General features: G+C 52.7%; 8 protein-coding genes across 8 annotated transcripts; 6 read left to right on the plus strand and 2 right to left on the minus strand.

The window, feature by feature from the left end:
- Positions 1–470: 470 nt before the first annotated feature.
- On the minus strand, positions 471–1,072 carry B0H65DRAFT_454414 (uncharacterized protein). Its single transcript, XM_062826193.1, has one exon. It carries the CDS (start codon positions 879–881, stop codon positions 657–659), a length of 225 nt encoding a protein of 74 aa, XP_062687613.1. The 5' UTR covers positions 882–1,072; the 3' UTR covers positions 471–656.
- Positions 963–3,027, minus strand: B0H65DRAFT_72063 (uncharacterized protein). Its single transcript, XM_062831324.1, has one exon. It carries the CDS (start codon positions 2,898–2,900, stop codon positions 1,044–1,046), a length of 1,857 nt encoding a protein of 618 aa, XP_062687614.1. The 5' UTR covers positions 2,901–3,027; the 3' UTR covers positions 963–1,043.
- Positions 3,028–4,841: 1,814 nt separating this feature from the next.
- B0H65DRAFT_513788 (uncharacterized protein) lies at positions 4,842–10,546 on the plus strand. The gene is made up of 3 exons (XM_062828636.1): positions 4,842–5,360; positions 6,094–6,179; positions 6,667–10,546. Exons 1-3 carry the CDS (start codon positions 5,322–5,324, stop codon positions 10,139–10,141), a joined length of 3,600 nt encoding a protein of 1,199 aa, XP_062687615.1. The 5' UTR covers positions 4,842–5,321; the 3' UTR covers positions 10,142–10,546.
- A 769-nt stretch (positions 10,547–11,315) lies between these two features.
- Positions 11,316–12,378, plus strand: B0H65DRAFT_72088 (uncharacterized protein). The gene has a single exon (XM_062831325.1). The coding sequence runs from the start codon at positions 11,636–11,638 to the stop codon at positions 12,224–12,226; it is 591 nt and encodes a 196-aa protein (XP_062687616.1). The 5' UTR covers positions 11,316–11,635; the 3' UTR covers positions 12,227–12,378.
- B0H65DRAFT_72161 (uncharacterized protein) lies at positions 12,087–14,233 on the plus strand. The gene is made up of 2 exons (XM_062831326.1): positions 12,087–12,125; positions 12,240–14,233. Exon 2 carries the CDS (start codon positions 12,532–12,534, stop codon positions 13,951–13,953), a length of 1,422 nt encoding a protein of 473 aa, XP_062687617.1. The 5' UTR covers positions 12,087–12,125; positions 12,240–12,531; the 3' UTR covers positions 13,954–14,233.
- A 1,452-nt stretch (positions 14,234–15,685) lies between these two features.
- Positions 15,686–18,421, plus strand: B0H65DRAFT_513791 (heterokaryon incompatibility protein-domain-containing protein; the record flags this gene model as incomplete). The annotated part of the gene is made up of 4 exons (XM_062828637.1): positions 15,686–15,968; positions 16,331–16,886; positions 17,032–17,231; positions 17,465–18,421. The coding sequence occupies 4 exons, from the start codon at positions 15,686–15,688 to the stop codon at positions 18,226–18,228; spliced, it is 1,803 nt and encodes a 600-aa protein (XP_062687618.1). The 3' UTR covers positions 18,229–18,421.
- Positions 18,422–18,937: 516 nt separating this feature from the next.
- On the plus strand, positions 18,938–19,499 carry B0H65DRAFT_545443 (uncharacterized protein; the record flags this gene model as incomplete). Its single annotated transcript, XM_062829375.1, has 3 exons — positions 18,938–18,975; positions 19,183–19,333; positions 19,425–19,499. 3 exons carry the CDS (start codon positions 18,938–18,940, stop codon positions 19,497–19,499), a joined length of 264 nt encoding a protein of 87 aa, XP_062687619.1.
- Positions 19,500–20,760: 1,261 nt separating this feature from the next.
- On the plus strand, positions 20,761–27,032 carry B0H65DRAFT_72260 (uncharacterized protein). The gene is made up of 4 exons (XM_062831327.1): positions 20,761–21,568; positions 21,622–22,274; positions 22,327–25,330; positions 25,385–27,032. Exons 1-4 carry the CDS (start codon positions 20,920–20,922, stop codon positions 26,773–26,775), a joined length of 5,697 nt encoding a protein of 1,898 aa, XP_062687620.1. The 5' UTR covers positions 20,761–20,919; the 3' UTR covers positions 26,776–27,032.
- The last annotated feature ends 178 nt before the right edge of the window (positions 27,033–27,210 follow it).

Genomic DNA, 27,210 nt, shown 5'->3' on the forward strand with positions numbered 1-27,210 from the left:
GCTCAAGAAGCCCGCGTTGGAATACCAAAGGTTTTTACCAGCCATTATTATTTTGGTATTTTGGCTTGTGGCTAGGTGACTAGGTGCTTTCTCAAGTCGTGGACTTTGGGGTAGCTCTTTCGTGATGGTTATGGTGATGGTGTCAGTGGTGGTGGTGGTTGTGGTTGTGGTTTGTTTACTTGGAAAAGGGGTTAACCCGCGTCTAGCTTCGCTGGTGAGGTTTCTGCGTTGAGACGCTGGAGGTGGACCAGAAGTGCCGGAAAAAGTAGCATTATAAACGCCATCCTCAACGACACGGAGCGAGGTCACGGGCCTAGCCTAGAGTTATGAAGAAGAAGAGTGGTTCAAGCAAAAGGCGGAATAGGTTAGTTAGTTTACTATACACTACACTTGGTTCGCGTGGGACTGGGACGGGAAGTGAGAGAGCACCAAGTTACGTTACGTAAGCATTATAGACTTCAGGGTTTACGGGCGGTAATAGCATTGAGGCAGCCAAGCCGTTGATTGCTCAGTTTGAGGCATGCTTCTAGTATCTTTTCTCTTCATCTACACTCATACCAGCTTCTAGACTAAGCTACCTTACCTTTCCGTTCCGTTCCATTCCGAAGCTCTCTCTCATCTCTCCTCGTGTTCGCAAAGGTAATCAGATACTAGTTCTACCCTTCCTCCTTCTTCCACTCAAACCAAGTCCCATAAACCGTTTCCATAACCAAGAATAGGTAAGTAAAATGACTTTGAATGCAAAATCGCCAGTGTGTGTAAGAATGGGAAAATGATGCTAAATGCTGTCTTTCATGTCCTTCCTCCATGAGTTGTAATCCAGTAACCACCAGTTGTGCCAGTTGTGCCAATGTGGTATATGTAAAAAATGCCATATGCATGAAATGTGTTGTGTGTGTGTGTGTCTCATCCTCCTTCCCACTCAAGTCTCAGCCTCCGTGTCTCATGTTCAGGCTTCTCTCATATATATAGTGTTCCTCCCTCTTCATTCCTTTCGCCTCCTCTTTCCCTCATTCCTTATCCCCCATCCCCTCATCCTCCTCCTATTGCTTAACATCCCCCCTCAACTCCCCCTCCACCTCCTGCCTCACCCCTCTACACCACCTCACCACCGCCTCCTCAAACTCCACCCACATCCTTCCCCCCTCCTCGGGATTCTCCAGCTTTCCGTCTTTAGCATACTGCAACCCCAGCGCGTCGCACTTGATCATCACCTCCCACCTCAGCTCCGCCGCCTTCATCCAGTACCTTAGATTATCCGCCGCCCGATAAGGTTTCTGCGTGTCTGCGTGGAAACTGGGGATAGCACCAAATCTCCTCCTACTCTTCCTCACCGCGCAATTATGCAAATGCACCAACCTAATCCCATTGCTCAACTCCCTCAAAAACGGCGTCGGTTCCGGATTAGCTGACGAGCGATCAATGGGCGTCCACCTCGGCAACGGCGGGAGACTAGACAGCGGCGGAGGCAGGGGTAGACAGGCGAGCATGGAGTGAATGAACGCTTCCTCACGCTCGATCTGGTTCCCGTTCTCGTCGGTCGGCCAGTTCTCCGGTTTTAGCCAGGTCCAGGACTCGCGCTCCTTTTGCTCGGCGGCCTCCATTTCGTCTTCTTTGGAAAGCATGTCGCGCAGGGATTTGATCCATTGGTTCATTGTTTGGAACTCGTCGTCGCGCATGCCGCCGATGAACCCACGCGTGGCCATTCTCTTTAGGATGTCCATTACTGAGAGCAGGTCGGAGCGGACGTTTTTTTCGGATTTGATGGCGTCTAATCGGTCCGGGCGCTCGTGGGAGGTGTAGTAGATCTTGGCGGCGCGGATGGCTAGGGTCATGACGTCGAGGATGTGCATCCCTTGGATCTCGTACCAGCCGGTGGGGTTGAGAGGGACGGTTGGGGTGACGGGGGTGGAGGATTCTTGTTCGGAGTTGCGTTTTGATGTGTCGGATAGGAGGATGGCAGGTGGCACGACGACTCGGTCGGAGGTGGGTGAAGACTCGCCCGCGGGCGCGGTGGCTTCTTTGGCTTCTTTTAGGGATCGCTCGGCGGCGTCGAGAGCGGAGGTCAAGTCTGATCGCAGCTCCTCCATGGATGGAGGCTTGGGTATCGGCTTTTCGCGGTGGTTGTACGTCGAGACCGTCGGCGGGAGCATATGTTGTGTGTCTGTTTCCTCATCATAATCCGATGCGTACTCCTCCTCGGGCGGCTGGAACTCCATGTTATGCTCGTCTCCTGTGGGCGACCTGATCTCGGACTCGAGCCCTGGGGTATTTGGACTGCTGCCCATGGAGGCATAGCTCGAATCGTTTTCAAAGCTCAACACCCTAGGTATCTCGTAATCGCCGCCCTCGAGCATGGACAGATCGAGTGTTTGCGCCTTTTGCTGGCGTTTTCGAGCAAACTGGGCGCCCTTGCCGTCCAGGAGACCCGTCCGGGCAAAGTAGTACTGCAGGTGGGCGATGCTTCCGAGACTCAGGACGGATTCGCGCTGGCGGGCGCTCTGGGCAAAGTCGGTTCCTTGAGGGCGCATGTAGCCCCGTCGCTTGCTGCTGCTTCCTGACGAGATGGAGGAGTTAGCCGTCAACGAGTCCAAGCTTCCGGTAGAGTCCCGTATCCACGATTTATCGCGGGATCGGAGGAAAAAGTGGCCAAGCGTACTGATCTCGGAGCGGCGCGAGGATATTGGGAAGGTTCCGGACGAGGAGCGCGAAAAGGCCGAGCCGGCGTCGCTTGCGAGGGAGTCGCGCGAGTGTTCCGTGGTTCCTGATCCGTGGGAGATGGCCGAGGTGGCAGAGACACAGCGCATGAACTTGTGAGCGGGAGCACCAACGGCCGGCGAGGGCAGAGCCTCGGGCGACTCGCACCGGGCGACGGGGACGTTCTCTGGTGAAGCGCTCATCCTGGCGGTCCGGTATATGTTCGGGCGCGGGTGGCTTGAGGTATGTCTCGAATGTCTCTCGACGATGGGTTACACCCGTGTATATATCCGTTGGCAGGTCTCGGGTGTCTGCTGGCCTCGTCGTGGGCGGTCGTGGGCGGTCGAGCTTCAAGGTAGAAGGGGAAGTCTCGAGTTGGGCGCTGACGTATAGCGAGGGTGACGATCGTTATTGTCTTCTTGACATGCCCAAGGCGGAGAAGAGGCAGTAGCAGTGATCAGAGGTCGACCGTAGGCTGTGGCGTATGTAGGTGGGTAGGTGGACAGTTAAAGCTGGATGACCAAATAACTCTGGAAAAGAGATTGTCAAATAAGGTAAGTTTGAAGCCTTGTCCGGGAACTGTCTGTGCCCCAAAGAGATCCACAGCGGAAGGAAGCGATGTGTGGAAGAAACAAGATTGGAGAATGGAAGAAACAGAGGAAGGTGTCAGGCTTCGATGACTGAGTCAGGGGTTCGCCTCTGCTGTGTACATGGGCAGGCAGGCACAGGAAATGAGGAAGGGGTTTCTTGGTGATTTGTCGTGTGGTGACGGAAAGTGCAGTGGACGACGGTGACGGAGAGAGCAAAGAAGCAAATGTTGGAGTGTCGGAAGCCCATCCAGATTGGGTGACGGTGTGGTGTGCTGTCGTTAGGCTGCTAGCACCTAAACATGTTACCTAAACACCCGACCCACCCCGCTCATTGCCTCTGCTGCAGGTCCTGCCCTTGCAGTTGCAGCCAAGTGGAAGCGGAGCAACACGCGTGCACCCAGCAGGCAGTTGCAGGCCTGTCGCTGTTAGTGGACGCATGCAACGGTCCGGCCATTTCAACTGACACTGCCGTGACTGCACTAGCGCCGCCTAACAGCCAAAGGCCTGACATTCTGGGGAAGTGGAAGGACAGACCTAGACAGTGGCACTGACAGGGGCTACACTAATAGTCGTCACAGGCCACATTTCCGGAGGATCTTCCTTTCATCGCTCCTATCGCCATCTCCGCCCCTCGGGGATATCTGATTTGTTGGAGGAGACAGTATAGTTGAAGCGAGCAAACAGACCAGTACGAGGGCGTTGACGTGAGACGAATCTCCCTTATCATATGTGTCCTTTCAGGTGGTCGATTTAGTTTGTTGACATTCGACGGATGACGTTCAGGGGTTGGCTGGCAACTCTTCCGTGGCCTCCCTTGTGATAGCACTAACAACCTGTCTAAGGTAGTCTAACTAGGGAATCCCCTCTACCTTGACCTTGAACCTCGACTATCAACGAGCGGCCCGTCAGACCAGTCCAAAGTCAACGTTCCCGTATATTCCGAACAAGCTCCGTGGTCCCGTTGCGTAGTGTATGCAAGCACGGAAGAAGAGCGGGTGCTGCCGAGTCACTGCAATTTCCGTATCTACTATGTAGCAATTCCCTCATCCCGTCCCGGCCGGTGAAATCCTGTTTCAGAGTTTCAGATGTTGACAGCTTGCAAAGTCTGTGGTCAGCAACCTCGGTCAACACATTACACGCCTAAAGTCACAAGTCACAACGTTGTGAAAGGCTACGTACGCTTGGCCAGGAGCCAAACAGAAGACCAAGAAACACACAGAGCTCTTTTGTGAAACAGAAGCTCACAAGAGGGAACAAGAACCCTTGTCCTTCCCAAGAAACGTCCAAGAAACAATTCTGTCATCCATTCAGACGGAAGACTGCCAACCCCACAGGGCCACTACTGCGTAACTAACGGTCCACTTGCCGTTGAGAGCGTGCAATATCAGGTACGAAGCCGTGAGGTGCGATGTGAGGTGAGCGTGAAGTTCAGGCACGTACCTGACTGACTGGATGTGCTTGCATTCGAACGGGAGTGTGCAGCTGTTGGTGATGCCGTGATGCTATGCGATGTCGGCTTTTTTTTTTTTTTTTTTTTTTTTTTTTTTTTTTTTTAACAGCTTCTTTGATATGAGTCTCGATGGGATGAGTGAGAGGCTTGCTTCCCTTGACTTCTTCAACGATCCAACACCTACCCTACCGTACCCGTTGGAACGCAAATCTTCAGATATGTCTCTCCCGTTGGAACTCGTTACCTCTGCGCATTCTTCACGTGCTGTCTCAGTACGCCCTGCCTTTCCACTTCACTGAGACTTGTTGCCGAGAAACCCGCGATAACCTTTGTCATGTCTCAGTGCAAAGAGGCATTCCTCACTTGCCTGCCTCTGAGCTGACTACCACATCCGGTTTAGCGTCAGCCCCGATGAAGGCTGTTGTTGTGTGCAGGGGTACCCTTATTTTCTGGGTGGACAAGACCCCTGAAGTGCGAACCGCCGTAGTGGGAGTGGTAATTGTAATGAGGTGAGGGAGGATAGCCGATATCAATGTCGCTTCTTTGAGTTGCGACCTTGTCATTTGCTGAAGACGAAGGAGACGATGGAGAGGGAAGATGTCCCAGATGGTGATGGCCGTGATGTGATGGACTGGTCGAGATGTCAGGATGCAGAGCAGCAGAGGATATCACGTATGGAGAATGCGGGGAGCGGCAATTATTTATGTTGTTGACCATGTTATCATGGTGGGAACTCATCTCACTTATCGAGGGAGAAGATACAGAATGCAAGTGAAACCGTTCTAATATCTGTCTCCAGTCACTACTCGGAGCTTCCTGATGGAGCTCTCTTCCATGACTTGTGGTGACATGTTTCAAAGCCGGGTGTTTGACTCTTGCACGTCTTGTCAAAGGCTCAACGTGATTGGCTGTTGCCACAGTGGATGATGTGCTGAAACCCATCACAAGTTGTAAGGTATTGTCAAGAATGGCGCAAATTCCCCAAATTACCTCGACGACTACGGGTTTCCAGAAATAAGCAAATAAGCCCCTTTCACTTTTCCTGCTTTCTTCCCATCTCTCACCTAACCATACATCTTGGGACTAAAAGGCTAGGCCCTTCTTTTTTGGTTGTTGTTGTTGTTGTTGTTATCCAAGAGGTAACCTAACGGAAAGACTCCAGTTCTCCAATTGGTGACGGCATCCAATCCTCACTCAGTTCACACTCAAGACCAACTTTTGCCAAGCCCGGCGTCACACTCTTACCAATTTCACTCATCTGTTACAGAACACTTCCCAACCAGACAATCTCATCCTCGGCATTTCTCTCTGTCTTCAATCTCAACTAGCTTACTCGACTGTGCCACCTTTCGCAAGCTATTCGAGGCTTGTCGCATCCCTTTTGCTTGCTCCGAAACACAACTCCCCTCGCCGGTATTAACGGGACCCCTCAAACATATCTTGTCATACCCGGCGGACTCTGACCAACCTCCAATCGCGACAACCGCCAGCCGTCCATCCCGATCGCCGGGATACTTGGAGACCTGACCTCATAGCCTCAACCCATTACCGCATTCGCCGATCAGAAAAGGAAAAACACCCTTCACACAGCAAGGTGACGAGACTACATTCTACACTACGCTAGCATCACACAGTTAGGGGCAGCTGCTGCATGCACGCCCACGCCCACTGCTCCCTCGCCTGAAGGAGTGAAAAGAGGTTGCCTGCTGCAAGTTGCTGCGACCAGGACAGCTGCAGCATCGCAACATCGTCTAGCCTATCTGAGCCTGTCAGAGGTCTAGCACCTATCTCAGCGCCATCCATTGGCGTCGATTGGCCTCTCTTCGGCTCTAGAGCCAGTCACCGTCTCGAATCCGGGTCACGAGCTGGACCAATAATCACCACCAAGACACCAGCAAGAAAAAATAATCCTCAACAAATGACCACCAGTGTGTCGCCTAGGTCTCCAGCTGCTGGCCCTCCTCCAGCCAGTGCAAGTGGTGACTGTGGTTTTACCATCCGACTGGTAAATGACGACGGCGACTCTGATCTGGATATCGATGCCCAAGAACAGCAACAGCGTCAGGATAGCGCCGTCGAACTGTCCTTTTCAGAGATCCCTACAGAGCTGCTACAATTCACCTTTGCCAACGATACCTCTAGTGACAGGCCTGATACTAGCTCCAGCGCTTCCACTAACAATAATACAAATCACACCTCAACACCGCGACAATCCCACTTCTCGACAGACGTCCTCCTCACTCCCGATCCGACCCCTCCCGGTCTTCGCGCCACTCGAAAACCCTCTCCGGGTCTTGCTGCGAGATTGAAGGCTCTCGGTTTCGGCGGCCAGCGCAAGCCTACATCCCCGCCCCAACACCGGGAACTCGAGATCGGCAAACTCCCCGAGGAGACACTGAAGAAACTCGACGAGCACCACTTGTCGCTTTCTCAAGCCCTCGTTATCGAGCGACGCGGTCGTCCTTGGAAAGGTCGCATTCCATCATCGTCGAGCCTGAAGGCATCCAAGCTGTTCCATCATCACCACAAATCAGAGGAAGCCCAGGAGGCCGCCCATGAACAACACGCCACCATCGGTGGTGACGTACTAGCTCAACAACAAGAACATCACGATAACGACGACAGCGCTTCCACTTCACCAGACAGCAACACAGAAATGGACACCAACAAATACCGACTGCCCGATCATGTCAACGGCAATGGCGTCAAGGCACAACGAGACACGCGATACGAGCATATAGCCCGCGATTCACGCCGAAGTTCATCACAGTCTTCCGACGATGTGCCGCCCCCGCCTCCACCAAAGGACACATACCCCTCGCAATCACACCAGCGCGGCACCTCCAACAACTCCTCCAACAATGGTGACTATTTCAACCCCGACGACATCTCCTTCAACCCTCTCGGCCTTTCACGCCCTCAATCCGTCTACACCTTATCTCGCGCCTCCTTCGCTGACCAGCTGGCCCAACTAACCTCCATCACCCTTCCCGATGCCGAGCTCCTCTCCAACAAGATCGCCGCCATCCCGACCGCCCAGGTAGCTACTCGGGCGCTTATCGGTGCAGCCGAGCAGATTCGCGGGTGGATCTACAAAGCGTCCGAAGTGATCGGCGGCCTCGAAGCCGACGATGACGTGGAGTGGGCGGCCGCGGGCGGGCGCGAAGGAGTAGATGAAGTCGAAAAGGCCATCGTCAGGTTCGAAGAGCTGATCAACATTTACGTCGGAGCCATCGAGGAGCTGCAGGAGCGAGAAGACGTAAACGAGGTGTCGACGGACGATTTGCGGCGCGCGGTGGCGCAGATGGAGAGCATCTTGGGCGAGTGGGCGCGGATCAGAGAGACGCTGAGAGCCGTCAAGTCGCAGGAGGAGCTGGCGATGGAGTGGGAGGAGCTGTGGAACGTGGTGTTGGGCGATATCCAGATGGAGGTGGATGACTTGAGCAAGTTGGTGTTTGAGATGGAGGAGAGGAGGCATAAGACGGCCATGTTGGCGGGGGATGGGGTGGATATCGGGGATTTGGAAACCATCGTCGAGGAGGCGCCAACGTCCATTGTGAGCAGGCTGCAGGCGGCTAATGCGCATGGTAACGGGAGGTTTAGTCTCCCTGGCTTTCCGAATAGCCCGACGTCACCGCTGCCGACTCCGTCAACGGGCATCTCTATGGATGATTCGAGCTTGTTGGCGCTATTTGCAAGGATGCAGCCGCTTAGGGCTTCGTTGGATTTTCTGCCCATGAGGCTGGCGGGCTTCCAGTCAAGGGCGGAGGATATCTTCCCTACTGCTTCCGATGAGTTGGAGATGCGGAGGCACAGTCTCGAAGCTACGTACAGGAAGCTGGAGAAGGATGCCGAGGCTCTGAGGAAGGAACTGGGCGAGGATCGGTGGGTGTTGGTGTTCAGGGGCGCAGGCAGACAGGCGCAAAAGATGTATGAGTCGGTACAAAGGAGCTTGGAGAGGGTGAAGGAGGCATTCGACACGGGAATGCACTTGACGAACCAACCCATGATGAGCAAGAAGCTGGAAAGTTACGAGGCTAAGAAGACTCATTACGGGCCTGCCATCGAGAGGGTTCTGTCGATTATCGAGAAGGGTGTCAAGGATCGGTTGACGGTCAACGGAGAGATTCTGCGTCTGCATACTGAGATGCAGGCCAAGTGGAAGGATCTGAAGGAGGAGATGGTTGATGTGGATGCGGTGGTGGAAGAGCTCTACTCGAAGGGACAACAGTTACGGGATTCTGTTTCCAGCATCTTGTCCAACGACAGGTCTCCATTCGGTAGCGGCCATGAGACTCCCCAGAGCTCACCACCTTCGTCCGTCATTATGACCGGCCGGAACGCTCCCCCCACTGCTCGGTCCAAGTCTCGGCAGGCGGGTACTCCTGGTAGCCAACTCCCGAAACCCCCTGCCTCTCGCCGGCAGTCAACCGTTCCAGCTTCGGCCTTAACCGTCACCCGCAAAGCCGCACCATCCAATCCCCGCATGTCCACCATCTTTGCCACTACCCCGGTAAAGACGGACTACCGCGAAAGACCAGGCACAACTACTCCTTCCACCTCCCGCTCCGCCCAACCCCCTCGCCCATCCTCCAAACTCGACAACCGTCCTCGTTGGAACGCTACCTTTAGCCCCTCCGACGTCGACACAGGTCATAACTTCAAGCCTCTGAGCCTAACCACCCCTTCGCCCTATGCCAGGTCTACTTCCTCCTTGGGCCAGTCCTCCACTTCCAAGTTACCGCAAACCCGCTCTCCTTTGAACCGCGCTACCACCGCTTCTCCTTCTGTCGACGGCTCGGACTTACAGAGTCCCACCATCAAAAGAGCGAACGCCACGGCATCAAAAATGTCCTTCCGCGACCGCATATCCTCTCCCGGTCCTTACTCTCAACAAACCCTCTCCAAGAGCGTTGGCCCCAGCGTTGCCAGACCAACCGCCACACCACGCCAGTCCAAGACTTCACACTCTTACTACCCCCCCTCATCCTCCAACACCAGCCTTCACTCCTCCGGTGGCCGCGAACGCGTCGAACCCCCCACCGGCTCCGGCACCTCCAACATGCGCAGCAACCCCAAGCGCCAATCCCTCCAACCACCCCGCATGAGCGAACCCAGTCTCGCGGTAAGACCAGCTAGTTCCATGGCTACCTCGCGCAGACAGAGCATGCTTCCACAGCCGACTTCTCGCATGGGAAGGGCTACTACCCCTGGATTGACGGGAAGGGAAAGCCCGCAGGCGGTGGCGGGAGCGAGACATGCGATGGGTATGGGGACGAGCACTAATACGGTTGCGGCGGGGAGGAGGAGTGGAAGTAGTTTGGGGCTGGCGAGTAGGAGCGGGAGCTCGTTGGGGATGAATGCGGTGGGGAAGGATGGGAGGCCTAGGTGGAGGAACCCCTAAGTCTGGAGTGGAAGGGTGATGACGGGGATGAGGTGTGAGGAGGGAGGAAATAGGAGGAGAGGAGAGAGAGAACAAGGGAAGAAGAGGGGGTCCGATGTCTGCGTTGTTTTTTCTCATTGTTTTTGATCCCGTGCTCTTCGCTGCTCTTCACACATACCCAAAGCACTTTGCCATATGAAAACTAGCATTGCATAGCTATGGCGTTTTTGTTTTTGTTTTTGTTTTCTGATTCGATAACTAGCACTGATGTATAATTTGGCATAAAGACGGGAGGGATGGAGGGATGGAGGGATCTGGCGGGATCTGGAGGGAGGATGATGGAGACGGGACTCGGAGGCGTTACTACCTACAGTACCTAGCTTTACGTTGCTTTACTATATAGGCTTCATTATATTCATTGCATCTGTGTTTCTGTGCCCGCTTCCGGATTTCAGTACTGTCAACTTAATGTGTTTTGAGAGACGGGACCCAGAGCGCCGAGTTCAGTTGCTCTCCATATCTCTCCGCACCGCCCAGCACTGCAGCTTCCTAGTATGGGGTGTAAGGTAAGGTAAGCACCTTAGTATTTACTGCTAATATCGTCTTCGGGATAGTCTGGGAAGGCACGTTCGGTCGGGACTCAGATGAGCTGCCAGGTGGTTGGTGACGAGCTAGATCCCGTCTTCTCCTGTTCACATCCCGATCCGAAAACATCTGTCTTTTCTGAGTCACCGATATCATCTGGCGGCTCTCGCATTCCGTCGAGACGTTTTCTTCTCTTCTTTACTGTGTTTTGCTCGATACCGTCCCCTTCTGCTCAAGTATCGATGCTCAGGACGGGAACTCAACAGGGCACCCATCTTTCTCTGACTTGACATGTTCTCTGCGTTCGGCGTTGTTCATGCATCGATCTTCTTCTTCTGGTATGGCCAATCTTGTCTGTTAGTGCGTTAGTGCGTTAGTGCAGTCCTCGCCCTTTTCTTTGGTGAAGTAGTACGTGTGCTAACAGACTGATAGTGCAGCAGCTGTTTTTACGCCCAATTAAGATGTTAGCGCAACACTCCGGGTGGTCATTCCTGTTAGCGTAGATATCCCTCGAGTCCCTCCACGCAAGCAATCCGCGGTCCAAAAAGTCTAAACATTCCGATTTCCATCCGCTTCACAACATCACAACATCTCAACATCATCTCCAATATCAAGTGAACGACTCCATCGCACACGTCGGACACCATGACGCTGTAAATATGGTCACTGTCTTTGACAACTGGCTATCTAGGAGTCGAAGTCATACTCGGTGGCTGAGCGCTTTGGATGCCATCGTTGCTATTGGCCCTTTTCTCGTCGGTCCCGTCCTTACAAAAACCTGGCTAAAATTGGGAGCATGACCGTTGGGCTGTATGGTTGCGTCTCTCTTCCGCTACATCTTCCTCCAGGTCAACAGTTTGCTTCCATTTAGACTTGATACTACAACTGGATTTCATCATCTCTCGAACGAGCCCTCGTTTCACGACGAATATGGATTGCGAAACAGATGGGGTGGTCTCCAACCGCCTGTGCAGGAACTGTGCCCGGATTGTTGGCAAGTCCGAAATCATTCGGTTTGTTATCGCCGCCCACTTCGACCAGTTTTTTAGCCTGAGCGGCAGGACACGTCCGCCAGAGAAAGAAATCTTCTTTCACAGCCCAACGGTCGAGACTATCATGTCGTCAATTGCCTCTGGTTGTCATCTTTGCTCCATCATTTCCTGGAACGGGGACAAGTATTTCTGGCACAAGGACCAGAGCGGGACTGCCTCAGCGCTTGAGCACTCGAGTGGTATCATTCAAGTATCCGTGACCGAAGGATGGACAAGCTTCGGGGAGACGACCATGAGCTTCGACATCCTGACGGACATGCAGACATCCGCAAGTCAAATGGAAAATACCGATCAGATGGACTCTGTTCTCAATGACCGATTCCGTGGATTGCAAGGATGGGAGCGCTGGAAAGACGGAAGATCTCTAGGTGTGATCTCCTTGCGAAACGACTATGGTACACCCATGACGCCCCATTATGCGGTACTGCTGAGATGTTTCCGGCTCAGTCTTACCGTAAGCGGTGGCTAACAACGCGGTGCAGGCCTTATGTTTCCACCGTCGACATCGGGCTCTGGTCCCCAGCTCCCTATCTCGACCGGCTCGCCAGAGTCGGTTGCGACACTTCGATATTGGTTAAACGAATGCCTACAAAACCATCCCGAATGTCAATCTCTTTTCAACGCCGCTGGATCAGGGAAACTTCCAACGCGGCTCATTGATGTCGGGGAAGCCGAAGGACCACTCACGCCGCGGCTTGTGGAAACCAGGGATTTCCGCACCCTGGACAAGAAAGGCTACCTCACATTAAAAGCCATTGCTGGGGAAACCTGAATATGGACGTAAAGTTGACGAAACAGAGCTACATAACTTTCCTGGAAGACGGTATTCCAGTCGAATCCCTTCGAAGGACACTTCGGGATGCCATGAACATCACCCGCCAAATAGGATGCCGTTACATATGGATCGACTCCCTCTGCATTATCCAAGATTCACCGGAAGATTGGGCAGTAGAGGCACTTACCATGAAAGATGTCTACGGTAATACCTCCTGCAACATTGCTGCTTTGGGAGACCCCGGAGACGGTTGCTTTGTGAAAAGGAATCCTTTGCACTTTTTCCCTTGCTACATCGGTAGGAAGCATCCGAACGGCAACAGTACCTACGCCTTCAGATACCACAACCCCGTTGTGGACTCAAGGGAAGACGATAACGGAGGTCCACCTCTTCTTCGCTGTGGCTGGGTTGTTCAAGAGAAGCTGTTGTCAACCCGCGTGATTTACATGGGTAACCCTCAAATATACTGGGAGTGCACTCGGTATAGGCGTTCAGAAGGACTACCGGTCATGGAGAAATCCGCCCCGGTCGTGCCATTCTACAACCAACTTGTGTGCGCAAAATCAGATTTTCGGGCACTTTGTGGCCAGACACCTGAATCCGGTGGCGACAAGCTGCAACATGAAGCTCAGAACATGATCGATCTCCTCAAATGCTGGATGAGAATGGTCAGTGACTATAGCAAGATGAATTTCACCAAGAAAGAGGACAGATTCATTGCATTCGCGGGAGTGGCAGAGGCTATTGCAGCCGGGAGGGGGTGGACCTACGTGGCCGGGACATGGAAAGAACTCTGGCCTTTCGACTTGTTGTGGGCTCGGACTGAGCCTGACCCAAAACCCATAGATCTTCGCTGGCGCGAGGATAGATTCAAGCCCATGATTCCTTCGTGGTCCTGGGCTTTCAAAATTTCTGACTCCATGTCTAAGGCAAACCCCGCGGTGCACTTCCTTCCTTTGCGATATCAGCAGCTCTTCGACCCCGTCACTCGCAGACTTACCACAACTTCCCTGGCCACAGTCGTCGACTTCTCCTGTCCGAATTTCATGACGCAACACTCCTTAGCCGGAGGAAAGTACTGTGATATAAAGCTCAGTTTGAGAGGTCAGGTCTTGCGAGGAGGTGTTAATACGCTTATTCCATTACTTGGCACAAGCACATGCAATGTTCACGTCCACTGGGACGTGAAACACCCTCCGCAGAACGAGCTCCTTTTCTTATTGCTGATGCGGTGGACGGAGTTCGGCGACGAGCAGCAGGCCGGACTCGTTCTTATGAAGCAGATGGCTCCTGTGTCGAGGGTCAAGCATCAGATGTACTTCCGCGTTGGCGTATGGGAGGACTACAGCTCTCAACCTCGTCGTGGACGACGCCTTCTGTTCGCTGACTCTGTGACGGAAGAGGTCGTTCACTTGTGCTGAGGGCCGGGCCGGTACCTAAGTTGGTTGAGGATGAAGCTGAAGTTGAAACTACTGCTCGGTTAGATCTCACATGTCGATCTGGTCGGCGACCTTGTTCGTATTTGTCAAATCTCCAGTCAGCATTTCCTGAGAGCCTGGACTCATCATCTCATCCATCAACGCTATGCACCGGCTTAGCCCATTTTTCAACATATACTGTGGTTCCGAGCAAAAGAAAAACCCCCCTGCCAGGTATCCGGCACGGACTACCACGGCCAAGATTTTGGGGTTGTCGAGGTGGGCGTAAAAATAAACCGAATATAGACAGTCCAATACGGCTCGCTTTGGCTAGGAAAGGCCGTTACAAAACTGTGATAGGGATTATAATAATTTGAAAATACATCGGCCAGAGTCACTTAGGCATTCTTCCCTTCAAAAACTGCCTAGAATTTACGTTCAAAGGTATATTAAATACGCTGGGATGTGTAATGTACTTACCGTGCGTGATATGTTCGGTTTATTCTTACGACTATTCGGTTGTGTAAGGTTCGGTACTTACCCCGCCTGTTGAACTTACCCATCATACCAAGTACACTGCGTGCATTATCGTCAAGGCGCTTCGATCCATGCGAGACCTTGTGTTATTTGCGGCATAAACCGAGAGAGATACGAGAGATAAGAGAGATGAATCAGATGGGACCTGGAGGAAAGGACGGGAACTGAAAGGCAAAAAAGGTGTCAAGGAAGGCACGTTCGTGTGCTGCGTGACCTTTCGGTGACACGGTCGGGGACGAGCATGGCGGGGACAAAACAGAGGAGTTTCTGGCGCGAGTTGAAATGGTGCAATCTTTTCTCCCACTCCTTTCTTCCTTCCAAGCAGCCGATACTCCGACTTGCTGCTACCGTCATCATCTTCCACGCAGGCGGTCAGTGGCCTCCTTTCATCATCATCTCTCCGGCTCCAGATTCGTCGTACTTCGTTGCTGCCATCATCATACATCACAGAAAACGCCCTTGCGCTGTCGAATATCGCAGATAATTCTCGACGTAATCATTCAGTTACCAATCCGCTACATCTCCCAGTCAAAATATTCTCTTTTGTCTCCAGGAGGGGGATAGTATTGTTCCACAAGTGATTTATCTGATGCTGGGTGGTTCAGCGCTGTGTCACGGCTCGAAGTCGGGCGTGCATGGCTGGGCTTTGCTATGGGTAGTGTTGTCATTTTCTGTTAGGCTTTTACTTCATCTCCCCTCTTTCTTATCCCCCTCTTCCTTACTCCCCTCTCTTCATTTTACCCTTCTGGTTCTCCTTCCTGGCATCGCCGTCGCCTTTGACTCGCTGTTTCATTCACTCCATCAGAGAGGCGTCTTGAAGTGGCAGGCTAGGTGCTTCTCGTCCGACCGGAGTGACTCCAAGTTGAAGATGAAGCTGTACCCCATTAAAGCCTTTTGTTCCCAGCTAATCTGAAAGTGGTCCCGGAACACATTCTTTCTCCGTCGTTCAAACAGCAATTATCCTATGACCATGTAGGTTCACTTGTTCACTCCTTCAAACATCCGGTCACTTTTGATGAGGCGTGTAGCACAAACTAGGCTGACAGTGTGGCTGAGCGGAAATCTGAGGCTCGCAAGTACATGACTACTTGAGGCCAGGTCCGTTGGGCTCCGATCCCATTCCTGCCATGTTTTGTCTATCCTCGACACATCATCCTCTTCATCAGTTTCAGCGACCTTGATCTACAGCTCAACCAACATGTCTACCAGATCACCGGAAACGCCCAACCCCGAACCACCTCCTCCGCCGAACACAGTCGTCCCACACGTGTTGTGTCATTGCTGTTCTCGTATCGTCAAGAAGTCCAACATTATTCAGGCACTCGCAGCCGACAGGCTTCATGAGTATGTGGACACCATTGAATCAAATTTAAAGAAAGAGATCTTCCTCCACAATCCCAATCCCAGCTATATATTTGAGTCAAGCGCCGCTGGGTGCCATCTTTGTTCCTTGGCTATTCCAAAGGATGTCGATCACTCCTGTGGCGACAGCGACTATCGGCCTTGTGTTTCTGTCTATATCCAAGGCGACGATGACGACATAAAAATATACTTTAAGTTTGGGTTCCTGCACATTGATATTGCAGAGGAGCTACTAAACGATTTTGACCGTATGGATTCGGACGCTGAACGCATTTATATGCACGAGGCGAGACGATTCCTTTATCCTGAGATTTATGTTCTTGAAGGCTTGAGGAACTCGCGTTGACGGTGTTGACTAGTAAAGGTATGGTATGCCGCTTCCGTTCAGACATTTGAACGAAAAGATTCTGAGTAAAAGTGCCTGGTCAACTGGAAGCCTACTGACTGAAAGCAGGAACACACGACCATGATGCAACATCAGTCTCTGGTCCTCATCGTTTCTCTACCTCGACCAATTCCCCAGAGGCAGTGTCTGTCGCACGGTTGTGGATAGATCAGTGTATCCGGAATCACCCCAGATGCAACCGAAACCCGTTCAAAACGGAAAGCAAGGAGCATGAGCGGCTTCCAACAAGGCTAATCGACGTTGGAAAAGCCGATGAAGAAGCAGCACCACGATTGATTCTCACATCAACCTCCGTAACTTCCTCAATCAAATACCTGACATTGAGTCATTCATGGTCTATAACTTCAACTGAGTGGACTCTGAAACTGACGAGTGGAAATATACAACACCTTCAAAAGCAAATACCCGTCAAAGACGTCCCGCAAACGTTCCAGGAATCCATGGATTTAACACGACGACTTGGATATCAATATATCTGGATTGATTCGTTATGCATCATGCAAGATTCGGAAAGTGACTGGCATAGGGAGGCCCTTACCATGAGTCATACCTACGGCAACTCAACATGCAACATTGCCGCTTTGGGAGTCAACGAAGCCGACGCTTGCTTTGTGCAAAGGAACCCGCTTCGGTTTACCGTATAATTCTGGGAAAGTCGGTTTCCAGGTCAGGCATAATCGTGCGGATCCGGTAGGGTTAAAGGACTGCCAGTTGCGTTTGGCTGTATGTACGTGGCTGTAGAAGCAAATAGCAGAGCTATAACCCTGCGTTGCCAGCCCGTCCTGGAAACCGACTTTCCCAGGATTATACGGTATTCCATGCCGGATTACACCACAAACGAATGGGAGTAGCGTCTATGCCGATCGGCATCCAACTTGGGAACCGTACCTCTTTAGGCGAGGCTGGGTAATGCAAGAAAGACTTCTATCTCCACGCGTTATTTACACCGGAGCCGAACAACTGTGCTGGGAATGCTGTTCGCGGACGACTCCGGAGGCTTTACCAAGTTGACCGGCGAAGAGCGTCTACAAACAAAACTAATCAGTAGCTGGGCCTCGTTTCTCAAATTGGTATACTGCGCAAAGTCCGATTTTGAGTTGCTCTGTGGTCATGAGCCCCATGAAGCTGAATTGCAGACAGTGTCCCAAACTTTCCCATGCGGAAAAAAGGACCCCAAAGTCGCATTTGCCCGAGCCTGGCTAAGGATAGTCAAAGATTATGGTCGCACCGAATTCACCTACGAATCAGACAGGCTCATCGCTCTTTCTGGAGTGGCGAAGGCTATCGAACATAGCAAAGGATTCACTTACGTGGCCGGAACATGGAAGGAGCTCTGGCCCATGGACTTATTGTGGTACAGGCTGTACCTGAATCGTGACCGCAAGGGGACACCCAAGAAGGAACTAGCGAACCGTTCGCGATCGAAAGCCCCTTCGTGGTCCTGGGCTGCCGTGAAACGGGACAGGGACGGGGTGTTTCGCTTCATATGTTACGATTCCCCCCACAATACCGACCACATCACCTACTTGGCACAGGCCATTGATTTCACCAGCCCCACATCTACAGCTCGATATACTGGTACGGGGGCGAATGAAGACAGAATAACACTCACCATAAAGGGTGGAGTTAAGAGAGGGGTGGTGAGTTTATACAGGGGCACCTCTGCATTAAAGCCCTCGTTTGAACGCGGAGATTTTAGTGTGCAATTCAGCGACGGATCCGATCACCCTGGTTATCGTCCTTCTTGGGACCAAATTCCAAAGGTGGGCGACTCAGTGCTCCTTTTATACTTAATGAAAGGGAAATATAGCACCCCGACCGAACACCTCTGCCAGTGGGGACTGGTCCTGATGCTGGAGGAGGGCGCACAGAATCAAGACGGGCAGCTTTGTTACAGACGCGTGGGCTTGTTCCGTGAACTTGATTGGGAGGACGGTAACAACTGGGAGGAGGAAACTGTTTGTCTCTGTTAATGGCTCAAAGAGATAGGCACAGGGCAGAGAATTGTGCAGGCCAAGGGGGTAGTCTAGTGAGTGCGAGACTGTGTCGTGGCTTGGATCATTGATGGGACTTGCTCTCGATGGATGTTAGAACCTTGATGGCTTCTTTTCTTTGATGTTAAGTTGTGATAGGGCATGATAAGATTTTGGTAGAAATACTGTGGGCTTCCTAACTGATACTAGCGCATCACTATCGTTGATGCCGTGGGCTTACCGGCCTCATTTGCGCTCTTCCTATAGTAAATCCGCCTTATCCGTAGACAAAAAAAGCCATATTCGTGATTATCTACTTTTCTTTCTCCTTGTTCTCTCGTTTTCCTCACAGACATCGCGTCCATATCGTCGTCAAGTGTCGTTCCTCTCAAGCGCACTGCGCCTACCGCAACCAATGATTGGTCGCCTGCGCCTATAGCTATAGGTCCCATAAAGTGGGTCCGGGTCAGGTCCAGCGCAACGACATCATCCGGTCGAGGGGACGTGCTTGACGTCCACCTGCGGCGTCCTACGCGGCCAGGTCCAGTGTTCAGGTCCCGGTCCCCATCGCCATCACCTCTCCAACCAAATAACAACAACGAGACATCCCAACGACGACGACAAGATAACACTTACCCAGCTGTCGCATTGGATTCTGACGCACAAACAACAAGACACTTTCGAGCAAAACGATTAGAATACCGTCAAGATGAAGCCTGTTGTGGGAGCCATGCAGGCTTGGAGCTGGTAAGCAATCCGGATCCTGTTCCGTTCCATTCATCACTCTACACGAGTTACACTTCCCATTTCCATCTCCCGTCGCAATCGCAACAGAGACGACGCAGCGGGGTTAGATGCGCAGTTCTCGGTCACCATGCCATACCTTACCACACCAGAACATCATCTATAACCTCTACAAGCAATGACAAAGCGCTAACCATGCCCCGAAAACAGCACCGTCATCTCCGCCTTCGCCATGCTCATCCTCGGCATCCTGTGCATCCTCTTCAACAAGAACCATCCGGAGCTCGTGGGCGGGACGGAGGATCCGGAGGACGGGAAGGAGGTGGCGGCGACGGCTGGGATGGCTATTGCTATTTATGCTGTGAGTCTACCTACAATGCTTGGGAAATTTACAGGTGACGGGCGACATATGAAAAGGGAAACGGTGGCTGACAATGTGAACGATACAATAGGCATTCTTCATCTTCTGCGGTCTCCAAGGGTTGTTGCATTTGCGAGAGGGTAGGAGGGGGGCTATTGCGCTATGAGGTGCTTCAACAAGACGACAACGAATAGCATACACGGCAACGACACGACCACAAAACCGCAGCAGGACGGCAGAAGAATGGAGGTCGACAGCAATACAAGTACACTGCAGCAAGCAAGCACTACTAGACTTTGCAACGCGACGCTTTAGAAGAGGAGGTTTATGGGACAGCACACAACGATACGGCGTTATTTTGGGGTTTTGTTTTCTTTTAACGAGAAGGGTGGATGAAGGAAGAAAGGGAGATAGTGTACGGAAGCATGGTAGATGGTTACGGCAATCATACTATCAGCGCTGGTGCGGGACAGGACAACATCTCGATCGGACTCCCAGCGAGCATCCGCCACCGTTATTATCGCGCCAGCAAATAATCGATCGGTTGCTGGACTGTCAGAATTGTCTCCACGATGGAGTGAGCCTCGTCGTCCACCAAAGTTATTGGTTAGAGGAGGATAGTTGAGCTGGTTTTTACCCGTTCCACGGCGTCTTAGGGATCAAGAATTCATGTTTAATCATCTGCAGCTTGGTTGCTGCTTCTTGTCATTCCTTGCCTGTTTTGATGCCGCATTTCGAGGAGGCTCGCGATACTATGTTAAGGGTCCTGAACGGCTACCTGGCGCGACTGATCAACAAGACACAACAGACCGGTGAGAAAATCAGCTTTACCCTGTTTCGTCATAATCGACATGTTTGATCAGTTGCAGGAGAAATGTCAAGATGCTGTATGTGTTTCCCGCTGAATAAATGTGCATATCCATTACAATGCCTGCCGGCGGATATGCGGTTACACACGTACGGGACGGCTTAGATGAATTAGGCAGCAGAAGTGGGTCCGCCGCGATAGCTTCAACCAATGTCGATGAGTTCCCCGCAAAGGGTTCTCGTTTTGAGATTGAAGCCATTGAAGACTCCAGGCAACTCCAGGCATCACATCCACAATGACACGCCCTGCTCCTCCTTCTCCAGGCTGTTTACACGAGTTCACATGATGTCGCGCCAGATTCGCGAGATCCGCAATGGGTGCGCGCTATGTCCTAGGTTGTTGACGTGGGTTGTCCAGGCAGCACACCCCCCTGGCGACTTCCTTCTTGGGACGACCTGATGGAAGTGGAACTGAAGCTAACAATCAAGTCGGTGGGAAAGCGCCATCGTCGTGAGGCGTGAGGGGCGAGGATGCGTCCAAAGAAGCTGGAAGGAAAGTGTTGTGCGGTCGATGGTCAAGTCGACGGTTAGAGACATGCCGAAGGTACCTGCCTTATAAAATGAAGATCACTCGCTCTTCTTCTTCCGTTCTCTATCATCCCATCAGATCTTCATCGTCCTTATTTCTTCACTGTCTTTGATACAGTCAAGTCATAGTCTCTTCACCTCTCTCTGTCCAAGATCAACACCAAGTCAAGTCTTTTCCCAGACAGTTCAACATGGCGACATCAACCTTTCCCCAGCCGCCAGTCCCCCACAGTGACTTGGTCAAGCATATCGCCAACCACCCAGAGACCCCCATGGTCGAACTCCTCCAGCCTTACCGTGAATATGAGGCTCGTCTTCGTCAGGCCTACGCTCAAGAGCCGGACTCCGAGCTGCTCAAGGACCCCTACGTCAACGTCCTGCCTCTCTTCACAGACAACACCTCCGACATCAAGATCCGGGCCCGCAACATTGAGACGGAGTCCGAAGAGGAGAGGGCGCGATACATCATGCCCCTTCCCAAAAACATGCGTCGTCCAGACCAGTCTCCCGCTGTCGTTCAGTCCCACAAGGAGTTCCAGAGAAACTTCAACATCTTCTCCGAGTCTTCTCTTGTCGAGTTGAACTGGGACAATGTCGTTGCGGCCGGCTCCTCCGTTGTCAACTGCATCTTGCCTGTTCCCAAGAAGTACAGCGGCTCCAAGAGGCTGATGCGCGAGTTCTATCATGAGAAGTTCTCTCCTGCTTCTGATGTCGATCTGTTCTTGTATGGTCTTACCGAGGAGCAGGCGATTGAGAAGATCAAGGAGATTGAGAGCCAGGTGAGGGATGCGCTGCTTTGCGAGACTACGACGGTCAGGACCAAGCATGCTGTTACTATCTGTGAGTCTTTTCCTTTGCTCCTCTTGTGGATCTAGAAACTTACACCAGTCCAGGTAGCCAGTACCCCACCAGACACATTCAGATCGTTCTTCGCATCTACAAGTCGGTGTCCGAAATTCTTACCGGCTTCGACATCGACTGCTCCGGCGCTGCGTATGATGGCAAGCAAGTCTATTGCACCCCTCGCGCTCTGCAGTCCTACATGACTCAGACCAACCACATCGACCTCACTCGCCGTAGCCCCTCCTACGAGAACCGTCTTTCCAAATACAGCCGCAGAGGGTTCGAGGTTTACTGGCCTGAGCTCGACCGTTCTCGCATCGACCCTACAATCTTCGAGCGGAGTTTTATGAGAACTCTTGGTCTCGCAAGACTTCTCGTGCTGGAGAGACTGCCAACTGCCAAGGCTAGAGACAACTATGTCGACCAGCGTCGCCAGGAAAGAGGTCGCCCTGCTCTTAACCGATTCATGCGCAAGAACTTCCGGGCCATGGGTGGAAACATCAAGGACGACTATGACGACGAGATCGCGGATTGGGTCAACGAGGAGGAAGTGTCCAACTACCACACATTTACCATCCCCTATGGTCCCAAGTTCCACGCCAAGAAGATCGAGAAGCTTTGCTACACCAGGGATCTCTTGCTCAATGCCGAGTGGAACCAGCGCGATGATCGGACCGTGTACTTGCACCGCCATCCTGCCTTTGTAAGTCTTTCCGAATGGATACTCTTGATGTTCTTCGCTCACAATTTCTTAGTTTGGCCGCTTCAAGGACGTTGTTGAAGACTGCTGCGGACACTGCCCGGTTCCCCAGACCGATGAAGAGAAAGATATCGCCGAAGAGGAGGCTAAGATCTACGTCTCTGGCAGAATCTCCTTCATCAAGGACGACCCCGGAAGACAGCAGATTGGCTCCTTCAATCCTTTGACGGATGACGACTGGACTGAAATGGCCTATATCGGCAACACTGCCAGGCTGTGCCAGGCCATTGTCGATGAGGACGTTGAGCACGTCCAAGACTGGCTTGCTCAGGAGGGCGCCGATCCCAACACTAGGGATCACACTGGCAGGACTCCCCTTCACCTTGCTGTCATGTCCTCTTCGCCAGAAGTGGTTCGTGCCCTCGTTGAGGCCGGTGCCCGCCTTACTGCGCGTCTCGCGGACGGAAGAACCGCACTCCACCTCGCCGCTTCTCGTGGAGATGTGGAGATTATCAAGATCCTCATGAACAAGAGCAACACCAACGAGGAAGAGTTTGAGGAACTGGAAGATCAACGTCGCAAGGCCAGGGCTGCACTTCGAGAGCAAAAGACGGAGAAGATGGATGTCGACGATGAGAAGGAGGACGACTCGGAAGACATCGAAATGATCGAAGCTGACGATACCGAGTCTGATGCCGGTGGCGATAAGATGAGCATCGCGACAGGCTCGTTTGTCAAGGTCGACAAGACTCCTGAGACACCAGCACCTGATGGCACACTCCCAGCCGAAAATGAGGAAGGCCCCGACTTCTACGAAGTGAATCAAGTTGCATGGGATATTCCGTGCTCGGCATTGCACTTTGCCATTCTGGAGGGACACGATGAAGTTGTCAAGCTTTTGTGCCAAGAATACGGAGCCGATGTCTTATTGCCCGTCAAGTTCCTTCAGGATAAAAATAAGGCCCTCTTGACGCTTGTTCTTGTCATGGCCCTTCCCATCGAAAAGGCAAAGTCCATGGCTCAGACGCTTCTCAGCCTTGGTGCCACGGTTGCCCAGGCGGACCTGAACAGTTGCACTGTGTTCGCCCACTACGTGGAGCGGAATGCCAGGACGCTCCTGGACCTGGCCAATGAGCTCGACAAGGCAGGCTACAAGACGGCAATCAACCACGTCTTGTGCGAGCAATGGTCCCGAAGCGATACACCATTGCTAACCGCAATCAGGGATGGCAACCTGGGCATGGTTGTGAAGCTCCTTGAGACGGGCGCTGTGCCGGAGATTGACTTTGAGACCTGGCTCAAGAGCGCCAGACAATCGGCCATGGAGAGCCGACTCAGCGACTTTGAGAGCAACAAGGAATTGTTTCGAGAAAATCTTGATCGCCCACTGATTGCTGCCTTACAGTCCAAGGAGCCTAGCGTTGCGCTTGAACTTTTGGAACGGGGGTGCGACCCGAATACTCTCCACCCTGATTCAGCACGGGCATTGCACAACACTTACAGCTCTCGATGGAAGGGGAAAACTGCCCTTGACATGGTGCGGTCGCAGCTAAAGGCCCTTCGAAAATACAAAGGAGAAACTACAAAACTCGAGGAGCCCAAGCCGCGCCTAGGACTGGACACCTATCTTCAACGATTCAAGGAAGGCACTTACCAACACTGGGCGGTATCCGGCGGAGTCAAGCTTGAGAAAATTGGGGAGCAGACGGAGTGGAAGGAGTATGAGAAAGGTCTCAAATGTCTTGCCAGCACGAAGGGCATTTCTGAGAAGGAGCAGGCTATCCGGGACGCCATTGCGACGCTGGAGAAAATCGAACAGAGCATCATCTCCAAGGGTGGCAAGACATTCAAAGAGCTCTATCCAGACCGCAAGGAGGACGGTAATGATGACTCCAGCAGCAGTCGTCATGGGTACTATCTCGGTTATACTTCTGACAGAGCCTCCTCCACAAAAGAGCCATATCAGTATAACTTCGTGTTCACCGGTGTTCAGGACATGACTGAGACAAAGCAGGCTGCTTATGTGGAGCTTTTTGAGGCCGTGTGGAATGGTGATCTCGACAAGGTCAAGAAGTTCACCCTAACCTCTTGGGACGACGCCAAGCAGCAGCCGCCACTTAAGATTGCTGTCGAGGGTCATAACGGACACAATCCCTTCACTCTGGCATTGCAGCGTGGTCACTACGACCTCGCCAAGGCGGTGCTCGAGATTGCCCAGGCGCAATATTCGCCTCCGGAGAAGGCCAAGACCCGTTACACGATGAACAAGAGCGGCGAGGTCGACGAGGAAGATGATGATGACAGTTCCTCGGACGAGTCTGCACCCAGAATTGTGGGCGAGACTGTCGATGATCAGTTTACCATTGACACCATCGGTCAGGTGTCCATGCAGGTGAAGAGTCACACCTTACCAGTGAATCTGCTCAAGGGCAGGACGGCCACCAGCGTTTGGGGCGGCGGCAGATGGGGCAATCGCCAGGTTCTCATTAACGGCGAGGACACGTGGGATCCGCTGACGTATGCCGTCACGAACAACGACTTGAAGCTCCTTAAGTTTGTGCTCGATATGGGCGAGCACTTTGGATCCCTGCAGCTTGACCCGGCCACAGAGCCTCCCAAGTTCTTCTCGGTGCCGGATGGAGTCTTTGCCTACGCCATTGGGGAGGGACGCATTGAGGTCATGGCTGAGCTGATTAGACGTACTGGTGCGGGCTTGCCGTTGGAGCACCTGGTGGAAGGATCCGGTCTTGAGCTTAAGGAGCAGCCGCGCTACTACCAGGGCTTGTCGGTGTATGGAAAGAAGAGAAAGGATTGGGCGAACGCCGGCCGGGAAGTGGCTCAACAACCACGCGACGAGAATTCCACGACGTCGCCTTTGCTGAGAGCTGCAGAAGATCGCTGCATTGAGAGTATCCAGTGGTTCCTGAGCGATGCTCCGTTGAGACATTACCTCGAGTTTGCCAAGTCCAAGGCTGCTCGGGAAGACCCTAGGATGCAACACTTGGGACGGGCCCCCGGAGGTGTGGAGGGTGCGATCGCTAGATGGCTTGATGACCAGGGTAAGTTACCCGTTGCCATCCGCGTTATAGAGGAAAAAGCTAACAAGCATACAGGCGAGTTGATCATCCACGTCGTCATTGTCAAGTCTGGCCAACTTGACGTTAGTGATCTGGTCTCGTATCTCATCAAGGCTTGCCCCGAAGCCTTGGAGGCCAAGTCACACAACAACTTGACGCCGCTGATGCAGGCCGTTTACATGGGTCGTATCGAACTCGTTAAGATCTTGCTGGAAGCCGGTGCAGACCCGAACGTCAAGACTAGCGCGTGGAACAATATCCTGCACGCCGCATTGCTCCATACGCCACCAGTTGACAAGCTTAAGGAACTGCTAAGCCTCTTCGACCGCGAGGCCGTCATCCGCATGATCACTGAGCGTTCCAGCCTGGCCATTGATGGCCGCACCCCACTCCACCAATGGCTCAACTCCATCGGGGGGAACGAAGACCACGACAAGTCCATCGCCGTCTTCAACCTCCTCGTTGAGATGTCGTCTGAGGCGGTGACCACCGCGCTCAACATGCTCAACGCTTCCGGCGACACCCCTCTGCACGACATGCTAAAATCAAACCACCACACCTCCAAGCTGATCCGAGCCGTGCTGGACTTCCAACCCAGCCTGCTCTTCCGCGAGAACGCCGTGGGCCGGACCCCCGTCGAAGTGGTCCACGACGAGCTCATTTCCAGCCGGGTAACGTCGGACGGCGGACAGCAGAGGCATCACCGGTTATACCGGTATGGAAACGACGGCTATCGCTACTTGCTGGCAGAGAAGCCGCACGTGTTTCTCAGCAACAACAAATCTGATCAAGAAAAGTGGAGCCGCGAGCATGATTGGCATCATGGTAACGACCACAACACCCGAAGGTGGGCTTTATGCCAGGAGTATCTGGCCAAACTGTCCAGCACTCCTCCGCCATCTCGTTCCGCTTCGCCTCCCACCGAAGGCCAAACCCAAGCTCATGCCCGGGACCAGTCCCCTCCCAAACGCCGCAAGCTCACCACGGAAACCGAAGGCCGTCTCAACGCGCACATCATCGCCACCAACAAGCTGAAAGAGAAGCGCACGCTCGTCTCCCTCCCCGAAGCCAACGACGTAGCCAAGCGTCTGGGCGAAATGAAGATGGGATCCAAGTACAATTACCAACTTGCCCCCGAAGAGGAAGATCAAGAAGAAGAGGTGAAACGGTTCGCGGACGACGAGACCCCCTTCGCTTCCAAGCCCGACCGTCGCACGTGGGGCGACGGTGTCCGTTTTGGAAAGTGGAGGAAGGGAAGGGGAGAGAAGGAGACGCCGAGGAAGAGTTATTATGCACTGGGGAATTCGGCCTGGAAGGATGTGAGGAAGAGTGGGGAGAAGGCTGAGGAGAAGGAGGAATGGGGAAAGTGTATGTATTGCCAGCAGTACCATACGATGTCTGGGGAGCAGTATGATCGGTACAACTGAGGAGGGGATGAGAAGGGTCGGGATTGGGATGATGTTGGATGGTTGGTGCTTTTACAGGCTGCGGGCGGGCAAGATTGAGTTACATGTGTGAAGTTGAATGGTCATGGTAGACGAGCTGATGTTGGGAAATTTCGTTGCTTTTTGTCTGATTTTCCTTTGATGATTTACTGTAACCTGTTAGAGTAATTTGCGAGTTGATATTTATAGAGTTCAAGCTAGTTGGCGATGTTCAATCAATTCACTCTCTTCAAGTGATGGCTTGACAGGTACTGACTGCAATGTTGACCTCCAACACAGCTCATAGTCTCATACAACCACTTAGACTTAGTACCCAAAACAATCTATGGTTACGCACCCAAGTGCATACCTACATAGCCCATCAGTATCATCTACAAAACCCTCGCCGAATACATCACTCATCCTTCAGGGCCATTT

Source organism: Neurospora tetraspora (assembly GCF_033439725.1).
Source record: "Neurospora tetraspora strain CBS 560.94 chromosome Unknown B0H65scaffold_1, whole genome shotgun sequence".
In the NCBI taxonomy this organism is placed as follows: domain Eukaryota; kingdom Fungi; phylum Ascomycota; class Sordariomycetes; order Sordariales; family Sordariaceae; genus Neurospora; species Neurospora tetraspora.